Below are 17,643 nucleotides of genomic sequence, written 5' to 3' on the forward strand. Positions count from 1 at the left end.
GGGTAAATATACATGTGATGGTTGAAATGGTCAAACAAGTTTTTGGTAAATGACAATAATAGTCCCCAAAGTTTGGGTTTTAAGTCATTTAAGGAGGTTTTAAGGACCAAAAAGAATGTTTTCAAGACCCAACAAGTGTAAAACAATATTGTAACATAAAATCCATCATTTTGATTATATAATAAGCTTTGGTTACATGATAAACGAATACAAACGAATACCTAATGGTGGGCCCATACGTACTGGGCAACAAAAAGGGGCGATATTGGGCGACAACAACCGCCCCCCTGGGCGAGAAGATGGGCGAAAAGGGGCGGGGCGACAACAGTTTATCACCTGCTTCCTTTCTTTTTTATTATTATTATATTCTAATGTGTTATATATATATACATACATACACATATATATATATATATATATTATATAATATATATATATATATATATATTATATAACTATTGTAGCCCCTACGCTATTATACCCTAAAAACAAATTCTCACCCCTTGCTGACTTGGGCGCCACACGGCACAAAACGTTCCAATTTGTAGCCCCTCCACTACGCATAGCCTAAGGGTTATGTGCATTTAAAATGTAACTTTGCTGGGCCCAAAGGTTACTTGTGTATCTATTGGGTGGTCTTTCCAAAAGAGAGGGGGCCATAGTGGATGAAAGATGAAGCTGCTATCGATCGGTACCCATGGAAAACACCATTCATTTGGTCTTGGCACCTGCCCAAAATTCCATGGTACACTTCTATCCCACAATGCAACTTTTACCATTTTCTAATTCATTAATTATCATTGTACTATTTATTATTAGGGCGATTTCACCATTTACATTTCATTTTGTAATATAATACATTAAATATTATTATACCACCACCACAACTTAATTGCTAAAGAACAAATATATTTTAACTTGAAGCGATGTAATTTATGTTTTAAATTAATTCAATTTGATTAATTTGAAATATGTGTGCCAAATGTAGTTTGATATATAAAATAATTTATAGCTAATTAGGAGATAATTGGGATATATGTATGATTTAAATGTGATCGGAAACTGGCAAACTACAGTTACCAATTAGTTTTCATTAACAATTTCCGCCGATAGTGATTGTTGATTCACATAGAGAAAGAGAGATGAATTTATGTGATTTGATATCTATTTTTAGACAGTAGACTCAATCCTTCTTTTATTTATTTGCTACTCACAAGGTTTACGTAGGTGTCTTTCCTTTTTTCAACTTTTACACTTCATTATTTCAATAATTTTAAAATTATATGTGAAACTTAGTTTTCGATAATATGAAACTTGAGTGTAAATAGTTGTCAAACTTTAGTGATTTTAGTGTTTTTTTAGGGGTGCACAAAATATCGGAACCCGAAAAGAATATCCGGTACCGGTCTTTTTAACACCCGAACTCGTAATCGACCATACCCATAGGGTACGGATTTGGTATGCATTTCAATACCAAAACTCGTACCCGAAAACCGGAACCGGTTCCATACCCGGATCCGGGTTTCTCCAATACCCGAAATCGGGTTTTTTTAAATACCCGAAAATACTCGAAAATACTCGAAAAATACCTGAAAATACCCCTAAAAAGTGCAACACCTTTAAAAATCAAATCTGACCCGAAATATGGTTTTTCAATACCCGGAAATAGGGTATTCAAAAACCTGGTTTTAGAATACCTTGTTCTATACCCAACCCGAACCCGATGCATAGAATATGGGTTTTAGAGACAGTACATGGACCCGAACCTGACCCGGGTATTGCCAATACTCGATTTTCCAATACTTGTGGTCATACCCGAACCCAGTTCCATACCTGAAACCGGGTATTTGAAAACCCGATTTATGTGCCTCAAGTTATTTTAATCAGAATTTTAGTAATAGTAACCCGATTGACTCATTGACCCAACCTGAAACTTCTAACGCCGAGTTGATAGAAATCCGAATATGACAATACCGTATAAATTCTGGCTCCACTACTAACTTGTAAAACCCACGGAGTGTACACGCACAAACAAAACTTAAAAGACCAAGTAGATATTAGGTGGTCACGACTTAGTCACCAAGGTACCCATTATTAACGATGGTCCAAAGTGGACGGCCATATGTACAAACGAAAGTTGAAAAGCATAGAACTTTTATTGTTTTTTTAACTTATAAAAGTTAAATAGATAGATATTAAATTAAGTGATATATTTCACGCCATTTATTTAACCGTTTTGTTCTATGTGATGAGAAAAAAAAAAAGTTAGTATCTTTATAAACAATTTGTAACAAGTTATATTTGGGGTGGTGTTCTTTTGATTCATTTTGCGGGTTTCTCTGGTCGGGGTACTTTGAGTTTCAAAGTTTTAAATCTTAACCCGAAACCCAACCCAAATCTCTCATGGGTTTTTTGGTTCGGGTAATTTGGGTTCGGGTGTTTTCGGGTTGGGTTAATCGAGCTTTGAGTATCATAGAAAACAAAACAAAAAACAAAAAACAAAAAAAAAAATAAAAAATAAAAACATCAATGCTTAAAAAACGAACAACATATTCTTCTTTGTTCGTAACGCAAACAATCAAATAATAAACCAACATAACTTGATAAAACAGTTCAAAACAATGATAAAACTAAGTAACTAACTTGATCCTTAATACTTTTTCAATCGGACGTGATTTAGTTATTCGATTATGGTTGCTATTAGTTTTAAACTAGAACAAAAATTAACAATAAACAATCGACTCATAATAGTTGGAACGTCAACAATCGATTAGGGTCAGATTCTGATAAATTTAATGGTTAAGACTAAGCCTATCATACCGTAAAAATATATTCAATTTCAAAAATAAAAGTTTATTCGGGTTGACCCGAAACTTATAAATCAAACCCGAAAACCAACCGAATTACTTCGGTTCGGTTAGTCTTTTATTGGGTTCGGGTACGGGTTTTTTTGTGTTAGGTTTTGGGTTTCGGGTAAAAGTGACATCCCTAAGCTATATACAAATCTCATATAGACCAAACTTAATACAAATATATATGCACTTAAAACACTGGGTTTTTGGTTTAGTGGTGACCAGGTTTGAATTAAACGTGTTATCGCGCAAGCAGTTTGGACTTAACTGCCAAAAAAAAAAGATGTAGATTTTAAGTAGGATTCATCGGTATATCAGTTGTTGCTTTAAAGAAAGTATAAAATGTTGTAACTTTATTTTTTGATTAATACTTCTAACTTTATCTACATCGTACTTGAGCCTATCTCTGTTAGACTAAATAATATTTTTACATTATGGTTTATTGTATTTTGCTTTCTTGCAATCATAAAATGTATAAGGTAAAGGAGTGAGAAATTAATACTCGTCTTTTAATATATAGAATTAGACGTCCGTTTACACTGTTTTCCCAAGTTTCATTTAACTGAGGAAAGGGAAGGAAAATGAGGGATGAAAAAAGTATGTTGTGTTCCTGAGTTTCATTTAAGAAAGGAAAATGAAGGAAAATTTAGAAAGATGTGTTCCCGAGTTTCATTTAAAGAAAGAAAGGAGGGGAGGGAGGGGAGGGTAAGAGAAAATGATAAGTAAAATAAAAGAATTTGTATATTTCCAAATTGGAAAGATTAGGAAGGAAAACAAGTTGAAGCAAAAGATGAGATACCCAAAAGAAAAGATAAGAAGAGAAAATTTTTTTTCCTTGCCTTTCTTTTCTTATATAAACTCGGGAACACATCGTAAAGTTGATCTTCATTTTAGGAAATTAGTAATGTGCGTGCCAAACGGGCTTCGTTTTTGAACCTTTTTATAGGGTATTGTCGTATTTGGATCATAGTAAAGGTCATTTTATGAAGTATGGTTAGGGCCTCCACTTTATAAAGTTTGTGGTCGATCCACTTTCATTTCTTCATCGATATAGGACAAACAAACAATTGAATGAATGAATTCTTTGGAAAAGCCAAGGGGCCATTTTATAGTCATTTCTATGTGCATAGATTTGTAAACAAGATGGACAAAATTGTAAATGACTAATTGATGATGTATCAACACTTGTATCAAATGCAAAAACAATGTTCTTAAGTGTCTTAAAATTAAGCTAAATTACTTTCTTACCCTAAATAGATGTATCACATTACGTGAAAACTTTAAACTTTTTAAAAAATAAATTATATAATTTTGGTTGCATGAGGAATGAGATTTAATGCTCTAACAAAGTGATATATAATGAAGAACCAAGTTTAAATTTAGAGTTGCAAGAAGTGCATAGCCGTTTATATATGTTGTGATATATAATGAAGAAGCAAGTTTAAATTTAGAGTTGCAAGAAGTGCATAGTCATTTGTATATGTTGCGACATATAATGAAGAACCAAATTTAAATTTAGTGTTGCAGGCAGTGCATATATAGTCATTTATATGTTGTAGTATAAATATGATAAATAGTACATTTTTTTCCTGTCATATATGTATGATATAGTATATAAACCATGTAGGCTATATTCTAAAAGGGAAATGACTACATATAGAGAAAAATAAAAGTAGAAAGGAAGTTAAAGTATTCAACAACATATATGGTTCCAACATCATTAAATAGTTACGTCTCTTTCAAAAGGTAGTTTGTATATGACTTTATATTGGTACTCTTTTTTTTTTTTTTATGAAAAACTAAGATAAATTCAACACATTTTATCAAAGATAAAACAACCTATGAATGCACTAGATGCGTTTAAAACTCGTTGAAACCGATCAAACCGTTCATGTTTAAGCAAATTGGCCAATTTGAAATGTATGTGGTTTGATAATAACAACTTGTCGATTTATAAGTCTGACCGGTGGTGGGAATCTGAAATTGATCAAGTAAATTGAACCGAAAATTTACCTTTAGATATTTTTTAGTTTGAAGTTATATTTAATGTATTATATCCTTAAAATATTTTTATAATATAAAAATTTTGAATACTGAGTAATTATATGAATTTTTAAAAGAAGCTGATTAATCCTACAAAGTGTAAAAATAAAACCTTCTAACTGTTAAAAACGACAGGCCCAACCAACCTTCCTACTCCGTCGGTTCAGTTTATCATTTTCCGAAGTTGTAGGCGATTTGGTTTGAATATTTGTCTACCCTTATAACATGACAAATCAGAACGTAAACACTAAAAGAAAATATATAGATATGTTGTAAATTACTTAAAACTAGAAAACTAATCCAACGGTGGAAAATGAATCTGAAGCAGAAGTAGTGTTTGTTGCCGGCAATATGAATAAAAATGAAACCCAACGTGTGTTTATTATTATTATTATTATTATTATTATTATTTCACCAATTTCATTTTCTTGATCAACACAATCATATTATTAATCCAAGGTGTGTTATATTCTACTTCTACTTCTACTTCTACCAACTGGTTGTTACCCTTCACAATCTCCAAATTTCAAGCAATCTTCTTTCTTTATTTATTTACTTACATATCAAACACTCAATTCAACCAAAACCCATTTCAATTCCCACGCTTTCTTCCTCAAATCATTCAAAATCTTGCCTTTTGTCCACACGTGAGAATTGGGTGGGTGTTTGATTAATCTTTGTTTAATTATATCCATTATAATATTATTTTTGTTTGCTTGTCATCCAATAATTGCAGTGTTTAATCTTTGTTTAATTGTGGGTGTTGGTCATTGTTCAATAATAATGAGGTTTGGTTGTGTGGATTTCTTTTTTTAATCCATTTGTTTATTAAGTCGTCGTGTTTTGTTCTTGTTCATATCCAAACTTTGTCCCACTTTTAGGAAGATTTCCTCGCACCTGCTTTGTTTCTGTCTTCATCTTTTGGTCTAATTTACACCCCGTCTTTCACATACACACACAGTGGACTTATTTTTGGTAAAACTCGTCTGGTTTTTTATGCACAGTAAGTGTTCGACGATATGCCTGTGTGAAATTTTCAAGATTTTTGTGTTTTGAAAGTTGCTGATTGTTATTATTTTGGGGTTTTCATGCCATGTGTTTCCAGTTGGGACATTTAGAATAGTTATAACCTAAATTAACAAGCTTGGTTCTGTTTTTAAAATTTTTTTTGTATGCACGGTAAGTGTTCGACGATATGCCTGAGTGAAATTTTCAAGATTTTTGTGTTTTGACTTTTGAAAGTTGTAGATTTTTATTAGTTTGTGTATTTCATGCCATGTGTTTCCAGTTTTGACATTTAGAATAGTTAAAACCTAAATTAACAAGCTTTTTTCTGTTTTTCTGTTTCGGTTTTTATGCACGGTAAGTGTTCGATGATATGTCTATTTTGAAATTCTTTTGTGTTTTGAAAGTAACATATTGTTATTAGTTTGTGTGTTTTATGCCATGTGTTTCCAGTTTTGACATTTAGAATAGTTAAAACCTAAATTAAGAAGCTTTGTTCTGTTTTTCTGTTTTGGTTTTTACGAACGGTAAATGTTCGATGATATGCCTAAATGAAATTTTCAAGATTTTTGTGTTTTGAAAGTAACAGACTGTTATTAGTTTGTGTGTTTCATGCCATGTGTTTCCAGTTATGACGTTTAGACTAGTTAAAACCTAAATTAACAAACTTTTTTATGTTTCTTGTTGAATTGGGTACCGTATCTGCTTTCAAGAGGATCATCAGTATATCATCAGCCGGTCTATCTAAATCCGGTTGATAATTGCTGTTTATTCAGGAATTTAGATGGCTACTTATTATTCCACTTCGAGTAATCATCAACGAGATGTATTTCCAAATTCTTATATTTCAAGTGACTCGTATCAAGAATCAGGTCATCCGGTTGACATGATGTATCAAAACCAATCATCAACTGACACCTCGTTTTTGGAGCTTTTATCTGGTAATATGCAACCAAACCCTCAAATTCTCCCACGGGTTGAAGACCGTGACAACTTAGACGAAGAACATAAATTGAATTATCAAGAGTTGTCACTTAGTTTAGGAATGCAACTACCATCATCTTCCATGGATTTGCCTGCTTTCCAATACAATTATTTGGATTCTCAAACCAACAAAGTGGAAAACACTCAATACATATCATTCAATCTAGTTAATACTCCAAAAAATGGAGCTTTGACCAATGGTCAATGCTTGGTTTCCGACACTTATGATGGTTCATACGGGGTTATCGGTAGAATCTTGGAATCAAAATATCTTAAACCGTCACAAGAATTACTCGATGAAGTCGCTAATCTTCGCGACGCGTTGACTCAGCTAAAGATGAATAGGCAGTATAATAATAACAATAATAATTATATGCATAACCTTCATTTTGATGAAAAAGATTCCAAATTTACCCCTCGTGAACTTTCGGCTTCCGAGAAACAAGATCTACAGAACAAGGTCGCAAAGTTATTTTCGTTGTTAGACGAGGTAAATATTGTATTTCTTGAATATTACATTATGTATTTTTGAATTATGATTGCTAAATACTAATACAAAAACATGACAATATTTGACATATAGGTAGACAGAAAATATAGAGAATATTGTCAGCAATTGCAAGTGGTTGAATCAGCATTAGATGTGGTTTCGGGACACGGGTCTGCAAGGCCATACACAGCACTCGCACATCAAACGATTTCCCGCCATTTTCGGTGCTTAAGGGATGCGATTAACAGTCAAGTTCGGTTGACTTGTCAAAGTCTAGGAGAACAAGATGATACACCGGGCAGAGTTTTACCACGTTTAAGGAATGTTGAAAAACAGCTCAGACAACAAAGAAACCTTCATCATTTTGGCGGGACTCGCCATTCTTGGAGGCCGCAACGAGGGTTGCCGGAAGGCTCCGTTTCCATTCTTCGTGCTTGGCTTTTTGAACATTTTCTTAACCCGTACGTTCATTTAATTCTCGGTTCTATTGTTTCTCATTTGATTCGTTATATTATTGTATTTTGTTGTTAAATTGCTAATATTTTACAGTTACCCGAAAGATTCAGAGAAGATCATGCTGGCGAAACAAACCGGTCTCACACGTGGTCAGGTAATTACATATTTTGGAATTATTAGGGATGAACATTTGGTACCGAACACCCATACCGAACCGGTACCGTACCAATAGTTTCGGTACCCACTTTTGCAGAATTTCGGTCTCGGTACGGTACGGACGCCATATAGAGATGAACATTGAGATGAGTACCGGTATCGGTACTCGTTCCAAGCCGAACAAGTACCGATATATTCGGTACCCACTTTTCCAAAAATTCGGTATCAGTATTTTCAGTATCGATCTCATCTCTATTTTGGATGATCTTGATTTACATATTATGAGTTTGAATTATGTTTCGATTTCATATATATTTTTGTTAGATTGCAAATTGGTTCATCAATGTGAGGGTGCGGTTATGGAAACCGATGATTGAAGATATGTATAAAGAAGAATTTGGTGATGCAGAAGGCAATTCACAAGAACATGCATTGAACAACAACTCATCTTCTTCAGAAGATAAAGATAAAGACTTGGGTCAAATGGGCGGACACACGGGTCAATCTAGCGACTCAAATCCTGATATTTACCACCAGATGGAAGTTAGCAGGTTTGTGGAGCCTCAGTTGTTATCTGATTTTGTGGTATAACTATATATATAAAAGGTGCAATTTAGTTATAGTAAAGAAGTGTACACAACACACTTATGCTGATCTTTGTTTGAATCTGTGAAGCAGTTGTGCATAGTTATGTATGCATGTATGTATGTATGTATATAGGGATATGTATATAGGTGGTGTTTTGTTTAGAACTTAATAGTATATATTTTTATCAAAGATCAGTCTAGTAAAGATATTATGACTTCATTGGATGAATAAAGTTATAAAACTTGTTATTTTGTTTAGAACATGTGTGGCATTAAACTATTAAAGGTCCAATTTTGATAGGGTAGCAGGCTACTTTGTGTCCTTTATGGTAAATTGATTTGAATTGATATAGGTTGTTGCATTGTAGACAAGGGTAGGTGCATGTGACATTGCTAGATTTAGATGTTTTTTAGCATGATTAGTTATACATAAAAATCTTGTAGACATTTATTCAGTTTGGAAGTTTATGAAAATGGCCATGAGGGGTCTGAAATGGAAAACTTAATGACATTTATGACCTCTTCTGTCTTTCTTTGGAAAGATAGGTTCTTTATTTTCCCTAACAAGATCATCACTTTCTTGAAATTTGAACTGGTTTTCAAGACTTTCATATTATATTGGCAAACATAGTTTGATCAGAAGTATAAGTCATTCAGATCAGTGTATGATAGTGAGATTCTGACCAAGATTGTCAACCTCATGAGACTTAAAATTATCCCAAAATATTGTATGAAAAATCTTTAGGAGTAAACTGTGATTTTCGTCCCAGTGATTTGTCAAAACATGTGGTTTTTGTTTAATAGTTTCAAATTTACGATTTCCATCCATGTGGTTTCATTTCACTTGCAATTAAACCCGATCCCACTACCCCCGTTAAGTTTGGTTGTTAAACCCGTCAACGTGCCCCTCACGTGAGGTAGTTTTGTTCTTTTTCTCCCCAAATAAAACTCCGTCTAATTTGTAAGCACCCTCACGTGAGGGGCTGGGGTGTATTTTGGGAATAAAGAATAAACTGTCTCTCACGTGAAGGGCATGCTGATGGGTTTAATGACTAGACTTAATGGGGTTACTGGGTCGGGTTTAATTGCAAGTAAAATGAAACCACAGGGATGAAAGTCGCAAAATTGAAATTATTGGACTAAAACCGTAGATTCGGACAAACCATAAGGATGAAAACCACAATTCACTCGTTTAAACATGTTTTCATGTGTTGAAAATCTGGCTAACGTGCCGATTTGACTTGTCAAAATACAATGAAACAACGTAGTAAAAATATGTAGTAATTGGAGCAACTCCAAATGTAGAGGTCAAAGACGAATGAACTACTCGTATCTTTTAGTGTTGTAGGTATTTCTTTATACTAAAATTTTGAGTGCCAAAAACATTACATGAGGTTCTTTTTATGAAGAATCCAAAACATGATGGGCTTAATAAATTGACAAAATTATACAGACTAATAATTTTTTGAGATAAAATTCATAAATAGATGCGTGAAATAATTACGCGTATTAGGTTAAGAGGAAAGGTAGAGAATTGGAAATTGACCAAATTGTTGGAAAATCTTGTGTGACGACATCGGAGCCTTAAGTGAAGAAATTTGGGTCTGATAGCTTGGCTAAATCGCATGTTCAGTTCGCCATATGATCCAACTCGTCAAGTCCTTTTCGTTTGCTAGTTTCGGGCAAATAACACCCTTCCTAGCCCAAGTTGTATTTGCTTTTGAAGGTTGAGGATATTTATATTTGTCTACAGGAGAGTGAACCAATTTTTGGATGCTTTTGTCAATTAGACAAAGATATATATTTTACTAGGAAAATTAATGTAATAAAATTAGCGTGCTAAACATGAGAATTAAGTAGAGTAATTATGTAATTACATCATATAATTACTCTATGATGTAATTACATTATATGATGTAATTACATAAATATTCTACTTGAATTTCACATTTAACACGTTAATTTCATTTGTATTTAATTCAAACACTATATTTTACAATAAAAAATGGAAACTAAGTTAAACAGTAATATCTGAAAACATTGTTTTGAAAAAAAAAATAGTTTTAATTAAACATTCGAACTAATCATGATCATGGGCCATAGCTTACATAATATATTACATTACCTAATAATACAAATTTTCCTACACCCCACACTACCTTATCCCATATATAGGCGTATAGCCATTATATATTTAACGTCAAGAACGAAAAAACAAATAGTTGCTCAACTGTAATAATGCTCATGATTTAATATGCATTTTCTTGAAAACTTAACATTTCCATATATGACACAAGGTGTCATTCACGTTACTTTTTAACTTCTAAAATGAAAACGTTATTTTTCTTGTAAACCAAAGGAAAAAGTAATCATAATAATACAAAAAGATAAAAAAACATCTGCTAAGAATACATAACTTTAATTTGTAGTTTCCTTCGTAATGAAAATAACTTTAGTATGTCAATTTAGGATACAACTTTTAAATATCTCTATATATTATTTAAATATTATTCACTTTTACTTGTTACCGGACCTAATTTGATCAATTATAAATATAAAGAACTATGACATAAGATCCATCTTTTTATTGTGTAGCAGGTAACATTAAATCAAACCACTCTATATAAACTTACAACACCTAATAATTTCAATATTCTGTTATAAAACAGTAACGTTTTCTTTTCGTCCTGTCTCTTGATATAATGATATAAGTACCTAACACATTCTTACCGGTTTCATTCAACCTAACACAATTTCACTTTAAGCTTAGGTAAGATCTTGTATCGTATATGGCCCCGAAAACTTGTCATGGTTTCACCAAAAACACCTACTCAATGATCATTTTTAAAAGGGTATATCATGTAGTATGTAACTATGTATGTATATTGAAATGGTCATAGTAACCTACTAGTGGTAATTGGGTTTGGTGATCTTGAGCCACTCTTTATAAGCTCTTCATGATCATTCAATATTTTTTCACAAAGTACACTCTACTAGGTTCATCAATGGGTTCCTTTCTATACACTACTTTTAAATTAATGGTAATTTTGCTCCCGTCTTGCGGTATATGTTTTGGTTTTCCGGGATATAACTTTGGAGGAGGCGGAGATGGGCCTTTTGGTGGCGGCCAAGGGTATTATGGTCTTTCTCCGGAATTCTATAGTTTCACATGCCCTCAAGCTAATGACATTGTCATGTCTATACTTGAGAGTGTCATTGCTGAAGAGCCAAGAATGGCTGCTTCTTTACTAAGGCTTCATTTTCATGACTGCTTTGTTCAGGTGATTATATTATCTTGTTTCATGATACATGCATGCATTAAGACTCCCAAATATTAGGAGGGGACTCTTTGGCACCTTAGAGAAATTCCTTTACCTAGGGGATCAAGTGGTAGTTGATCAATGAACTAATATCTTTCGGTATAGGGCGAAGGTAAGGGCTTGGGCATGGCACGAGGGTTGTTAAGCTCACATCCGTTGTAAGACTTTGTAAGAAATGCTGGATTGTGCCCTCCGAGCAGAAGGTGTCCTCAGGGCTTAGTTGGGTTTGAGTAGAAATCTTGATTACGTCGAGTGGAGAGGCCTTAGTGTTCAACGCACCACATCCATCCTTATGGAATCCATCTGGACAACTTCCCCTTAAACTTTTTCCAACCCCAGAGAAGAGAACTTCGAGGATACGCGGTAGACATGCTTTTCCCAATAATCTTCAAACTTTTTGCTTATGTAATGGGGGAGGTACCAGCTGATGTCTTTGAAGACATTCAGAAGGACGTTCGAGATATGGAGGGGTGCTTTGGGTTTGATCTGAGATGGGTTCATGCCAGGCTGGGTGCAGTTGCCAAGGCAAGATTTGATACCCATCATCTCGAGGAGTACGCCCAGACTTCAGCAGCGCTCGAGAAAGCTACAAGTGCATTGGCTCAACTTGAAAGAGAGTTGTCTCGGCGTAGTGAAACTGCTTCTGCCCATTTGGTGAACAACTCTGTTGCTACTAAAATGAAACATTTTCCCCTCGAGGGAGTGGTTATTTTCCCGATGAAATCGAGGGCACAAGTTTGAAATGGGTAGGGAGCTCCACGGCTGGAGCATGTATGAGGTTGCCTTGTAGTTGACAAACCTTGCACCTCTTAACAAATGTTGCTGAATCTATCTCCATAGAGTACCCCAGGGTAATCAGGTGATCATATATCTTTGCGCCGCCAATATGTCTGGGGAGTAACAAATTCTTTAAAAAAACGGCATAATTACATCTATGATTAAAACATTAAATGATGGTAGGGAATTTATAAACTGACATGTGTTGCCAAATGTTTATAATTACAAATTGTTTATAAATAAACACATAAATTAAGACATTAGTGATATACGTGTTTTACACTAAAGAGAGATAAAATCGGATCCCTAATTGATGAAATTCGGGTTTGACAGCTAGGCCAAACCATTTATGAAGTTTGCCACACTTTCCACTGCTTGTGGGCCCTTAATTCCACTTGGAGCCCAAGCTATGTCCATTTTATGTTGGGCCCTTTTATGTCGTATTTTCCATGTCTAGTTGGATAATATTGGAATCGGCTAACTCTTGGATAAGCTCCCTATCAAATTAATATCATATGTTTGTTTATGTCTCAGGGATGTGATGCTTCTATCTTGTTGGATGATAGTGAAGAATTTGCAAGCGAAAAGAACTCGGGGCCTAATAGTAATTCAATTAGAGGATTTGAAGTGATCGACGCGATCAAATCCAAGCTAGAAGAAATATGCCCCGAGACCGTTTCTTGTGCAGACATTCTTGCACTTTCTGCTCGCGGTTCAACGATTCTAGTATGCATTTAAACCTCATATCTTTCTATAATGCTAGTGTTCTAAAATAATATCAAACTAACCAAAACTTGCTTCCAAATCCGTCATAGAGCGGTGGACCAAACTGGGAACTACCATTAGGACGAAGGGACGCTACACAAGCAAGCCTCATCGGCTCAAACAATAACCTTCCACCGCCAAACTCCACCATCGAAAACCTTATCACACTTTTTCGGCAACAAGGCCTTGATGAAGCTGACTTGGTCTCACTTTCTGGTTAGTAAAAAACTAACATAATATACATTTATACAACAAATATATATAAATCTAACATATAAAAATAATTAACTTTTTCAGGAGCTCATACTATAGGAATGGCAAGATGCACTTCATTTAAGCAAAGGCTATACAATCAAGATGGCAACAATCAACCAGATTCAACTTTAGAGGTGACATACTACAACGGGTAAAAACCGTTTGTCCACAATTTGGTGGAGATAACAACATTTCTCCTCTAGATTTTGCATCACCTGCAAGATTTGATAATACATATTTTCAACTTATTATGCTGGGAAAAGGACTTTTAACTTCTGATCAAGTGCTTCTGTCTGGAAATGTTGAGGACACTATGTATCTAGTGAAAGCGTTTGCGGAGGATGATGCTCTTTTTTTCGACCAGTTTGCTAGATCAACGGTTAAAATGGGAAACATTAATCCCCTCATTGGGTATAACGGTGAAGTTAGGAAGAATTGTGGAATGGTTAATTAAGTATAAGTAGACAGTTTCTTAAGTTAATGCATGTAAGGTTTCTAGCGAATGGTTAAGTTGCTACATTTATATGGTCTATTTAAAACGGGTCGAATATTCAGTTCGATTAAATCACGAGGGTGATTAGTGGCCATCGAACTTTAATCATCTCCCAAAAGTACAAAATTATGAAGCATATTCAAGAAATTAGTGTAGATTATTTTAACAAATAATAAGAACTAACAAGAGCTTCTAAATTGAGAACCAAGCACTAGGTGATCCACAACTTAGCCAATAAACATTACGTAAATTAGAAACTACAAACAACCACCATTACATTAGTTAGAAAACTAAACAACAAATGTTAACATTTTTTGAAATTTCTATGATTATCCCTAAACTAGGGTTTTACCCGGCGTGTTGCGCCGGGGCAGGTTTGTAAAACCCGAGCAATGGTAAACCCAAGTGTTATCGGTCGCAAGAGGTGAGGTGGTAAGTCGACGCGAATTCAGTCGGTTTCAGTCACGTGTGTTATTGTACGGGAACTAAATCCAAAATGAAAACAAAAAAATAATAAAATTTGAGGCGACGAACCAAGTAGCGTTGGCCGGTAAAACTCGGTCGTTTGTAAAACCCTACCGTTGCCAATCTCGGGCGTTGAGACGGTGAATCTTAGCAAATTCGGTTGGTTTATTCATGTTCGTTACGGTATCGAAACTAAAACAAAATCAGCATTCGGGCGATTTTAGCTACGTTTGTTACGGCACTGGAACTAAACCAAAACAAAACTACATTCGGTCGGTTTTCGTTTCGTTTGTTACAGACCGAATCTAAAACAAACCAAAAATGACCAATAAGTGTTCGGACGGTTTTCGTTACGTTTGTTACGGACCGAAACTAAAACAAACTAAAAAGGACCGATAAGGAGCCGCAAAGTTGCCAATCGGGATTTTCCGGCACGTTTGTTATGAACCGGAACTAAAACAAACCAAATAAAACCAATAAGTGTTAGGACGATTTTCGTTACGTTTGTTACGGACCAAAACTAAAACAAACTAAAAATGGCCAATAAGGTGCCGCAAAGTTGCCCAGTCTAACTTTGTGACACCAAACTTTGTAATTATATTATATAATAATATTATGTACATTTAGCTCTTATCTTAGGCTCTAGCACCCTTTTTGCTTTACTTCAAGTGAATGACATAATTAAGAACATGTTTTCCTTGTACATTTGATTTGATTTAAAGCTGGTACCTTTTGCATAGATTGGAAATTAAGGGTTTGCATGTGATGTATGGGCTGGCTAGGTGAGCATATTCCTCTAAAAAGTATTTGTAGTCAAAGATGCAAAATAATACAATAGAAAATTTCAACCATGAAACATCCCACTGCTCCTTCACATGTATGTGATTATATAATCATATATAAAAATCTTGAACTTGGAAAGTGGAATCCATTTCGATTTACAATCTTTAATAAATATGTTACTTAAATCATAATTTATGGTGAATCTAAAGTACTTGAATTCAATTTAAAATAACAAAGTAACATCTTACATGAATCAGTATCAATGTCAAAAGTTAAAATATCTTTAATTTGATCCGACTTGTTATGTAACCATCACTAGGATTTGTCAATTCATGCATCATCCTATACATAATCATCAGCGGTCCAGAGTGCATTGAAGCGAAGAACTTAGTATCCCATCAGAACATTTTCACATGGTCTCTTCTTGCGACGACTCTTTGCTCTTTCTATTGATGAACTCGTAGACGCCTATTGTGAGCAAATGGTTATGTTATATTCCTTGGTACAAATTTTACAAGTCTTAAAAACTTTTAAAAGCAACACAAAATTATCTCAATCATCCATTAATTCTAAACATACAAATATACAATGCATTCAAACACTACATCAATACTTATCAATATATGGACCATTCAAAATTTCAAATCACCATATTATGTCACTAGCAAAAGAAGCCAATCAACAAAGATAATAAAAATTAATTAGTTTTATTCCAATATGATGACACCCACATAACTTTAACAACATAAAAAAAAAGACATAATACTTAATAAGAAAAATACAAAATCAAGGCATGCAATCCTTGATTTTAACATACAAACAGCCAACTTAAACCATCATCATTAACCAAACCTAAAAGTACAACCAATCAAAGCACAACATAACCTAATATTGTAACATCTCAGCAGAAGCATACATCAAGTTCCAAGGATTATCAAACTCAAAGAAACCAGTGGTTCCTATATCATTGGTGCAATGAGTGGTTGTACAATTGTTATTCAAGTGATTAACAATTTGATTAAGGTAATCCAACCTCTGGCTAAGCTCAACCATCTGAGCTCTAAGAACCGAGTACTCCGCTTCCAATTTAAAATACTGCGGTGTGGTGACGTTAATAGCCGCCAGAATCTGTGCGTTATGTTTCTTCATCTGGTTGATTTGATCAGTCAAATCATCCAGATGCTTTTGTTTCCTCATCCTTGATTTCCGTGCTGATTCGCGGTTAGATTGCATCCTTTTCCGCTTCTTCTGATCCATCAAATCCGATTTGGATCCCGAGTTTTGTATATGAGACGAATTACCACTTGACGTAGCCATACCTTCTTTTTTTTATGTATCGTTGTTCTGTCTGGTTTCTTACTAGATAGTTTTTTTTATAATATAGCTGACGTTGTAAAAAGAAGTTAATTTAAGTATTTAGGACTTAAGAAACGAACCGAAATGAAACGAATGAAGGTAACTAGTTCATGAGAAGACGTAGAACCAATAAAGGAAGACAACGGATAAGGATTGAACGAGATGGGTCCGGCGACGAAGGGAGGAGTTAATGGTAAAGCCGGACAGGAGGATTTCGCTGAGAACAGGAGACATTAAACTCTTAATAATAATATGGAAACATGCATACCCTAGACTAGAAGTATGAAATTGAAGTTAAATGAATGACTGATTTGATGAATATGAATGTGACAAAGGAATGGAATGGAATGGAAATGAAATGAATGGATTAATGGAATGGAAGAGGTTTTAGAGGGATGGATGAGAGGTGAATAAATAGATGGGAATGGAATTAAAATAATGGGAAAAGTTGGGGGAAAAGGAAAAGGGAGTGATGAGTGGTTTGTTTCCACAACAAAACAAGAGACAACTGGTGGTGCTGCAAAAACCAATCAATCATTTTGTTTTTGTTTTGGAATGAAAAACCAATCAAGTATATGAGATTAAATTAGGGATGATGAACGTGTAGTTTCTGATTAAATTGATCTAGAAGCAACTCAAGTTTAGTAGTGTTTGATGTTAACAATAACATCATTATTTTTTGTATTTTTAAAGTCTTCCTCCATTTTTATATATGTGGTTACTTTATTAATTTTTTTAACTTGTAGCAAAACTTGATCGAAAACGTAAGAACTTAACACTTTCGGATAAAAATGGGTAAATTTATAGTTTATATAAAAAATTTACATACGAGAAAAGGTAAATTTACACTACTCTC

The 17,643-nt window shown here is 34.2% G+C and overlaps 1 protein-coding gene and 2 pseudogenes across 2 annotated transcripts; 2 read left to right on the forward strand and 1 right to left on the reverse strand.

Annotated features, from left to right (window-relative positions):
- The first annotated feature begins 5,338 nt into the window (after positions 1-5,338).
- LOC143580495 (BEL1-like homeodomain protein 11) lies at positions 5,339-8,810 on the forward strand. The gene is made up of 4 exons (XM_077063498.1): positions 5,339-7,374; positions 7,468-7,835; positions 7,924-7,984; positions 8,311-8,810. Exons 1-4 carry the CDS (start codon positions 6,685-6,687, stop codon positions 8,575-8,577), a joined length of 1,386 nt encoding a protein of 461 aa, XP_076919613.1. The 5' UTR covers positions 5,339-6,684; the 3' UTR covers positions 8,578-8,810.
- A 2,768-nt stretch (positions 8,811-11,578) lies between these two features.
- On the forward strand, positions 11,579-14,167 carry LOC143580496 (peroxidase 9-like; annotated as a pseudogene). The gene is made up of 4 exons (XR_013143668.1): positions 11,579-11,854; positions 13,205-13,396; positions 13,486-13,651; positions 13,733-14,167. The product of XR_013143668.1 is annotated as a peroxidase 9-like (transcript).
- A 2,149-nt stretch (positions 14,168-16,316) lies between these two features.
- LOC143580503 (bZIP transcription factor 44 pseudogene) lies at positions 16,317-16,748 on the reverse strand (annotated as a pseudogene).
- Positions 16,749-17,643: the final 895 nt, after the last annotated feature.

Source organism: Bidens hawaiensis, unplaced genomic scaffold (genome assembly GCF_021521415.1).
Source record: "Bidens hawaiensis isolate Kalapana, Puna unplaced genomic scaffold, B.hawaiensis_p1.1 tig00030503_1, whole genome shotgun sequence".
In the NCBI taxonomy this organism is placed as follows: domain Eukaryota; kingdom Viridiplantae; phylum Streptophyta; class Magnoliopsida; order Asterales; family Asteraceae; genus Bidens; species Bidens hawaiensis.

Excerpts from the sequence above, each read along its gene's own strand:
- LOC143580495 (XM_077063498.1), top strand. The coding sequence starts at position 6,685 with ATGGCTACTTATTATTCCACTTCGAGTAATCATCAACGAGATGTATTT. Across the intron at positions 7,836-7,923 it reads TTTGAACATTTTCTTAACCC|TTACCCGAAAGATTCAGAGA; the intron begins GTACGTTCATTT and ends AATATTTTACAG. Across the intron at positions 7,985-8,310 it reads CCGGTCTCACACGTGGTCAG|ATTGCAAATTGGTTCATCAA; the intron begins GTAATTACATAT and ends TATTTTTGTTAG.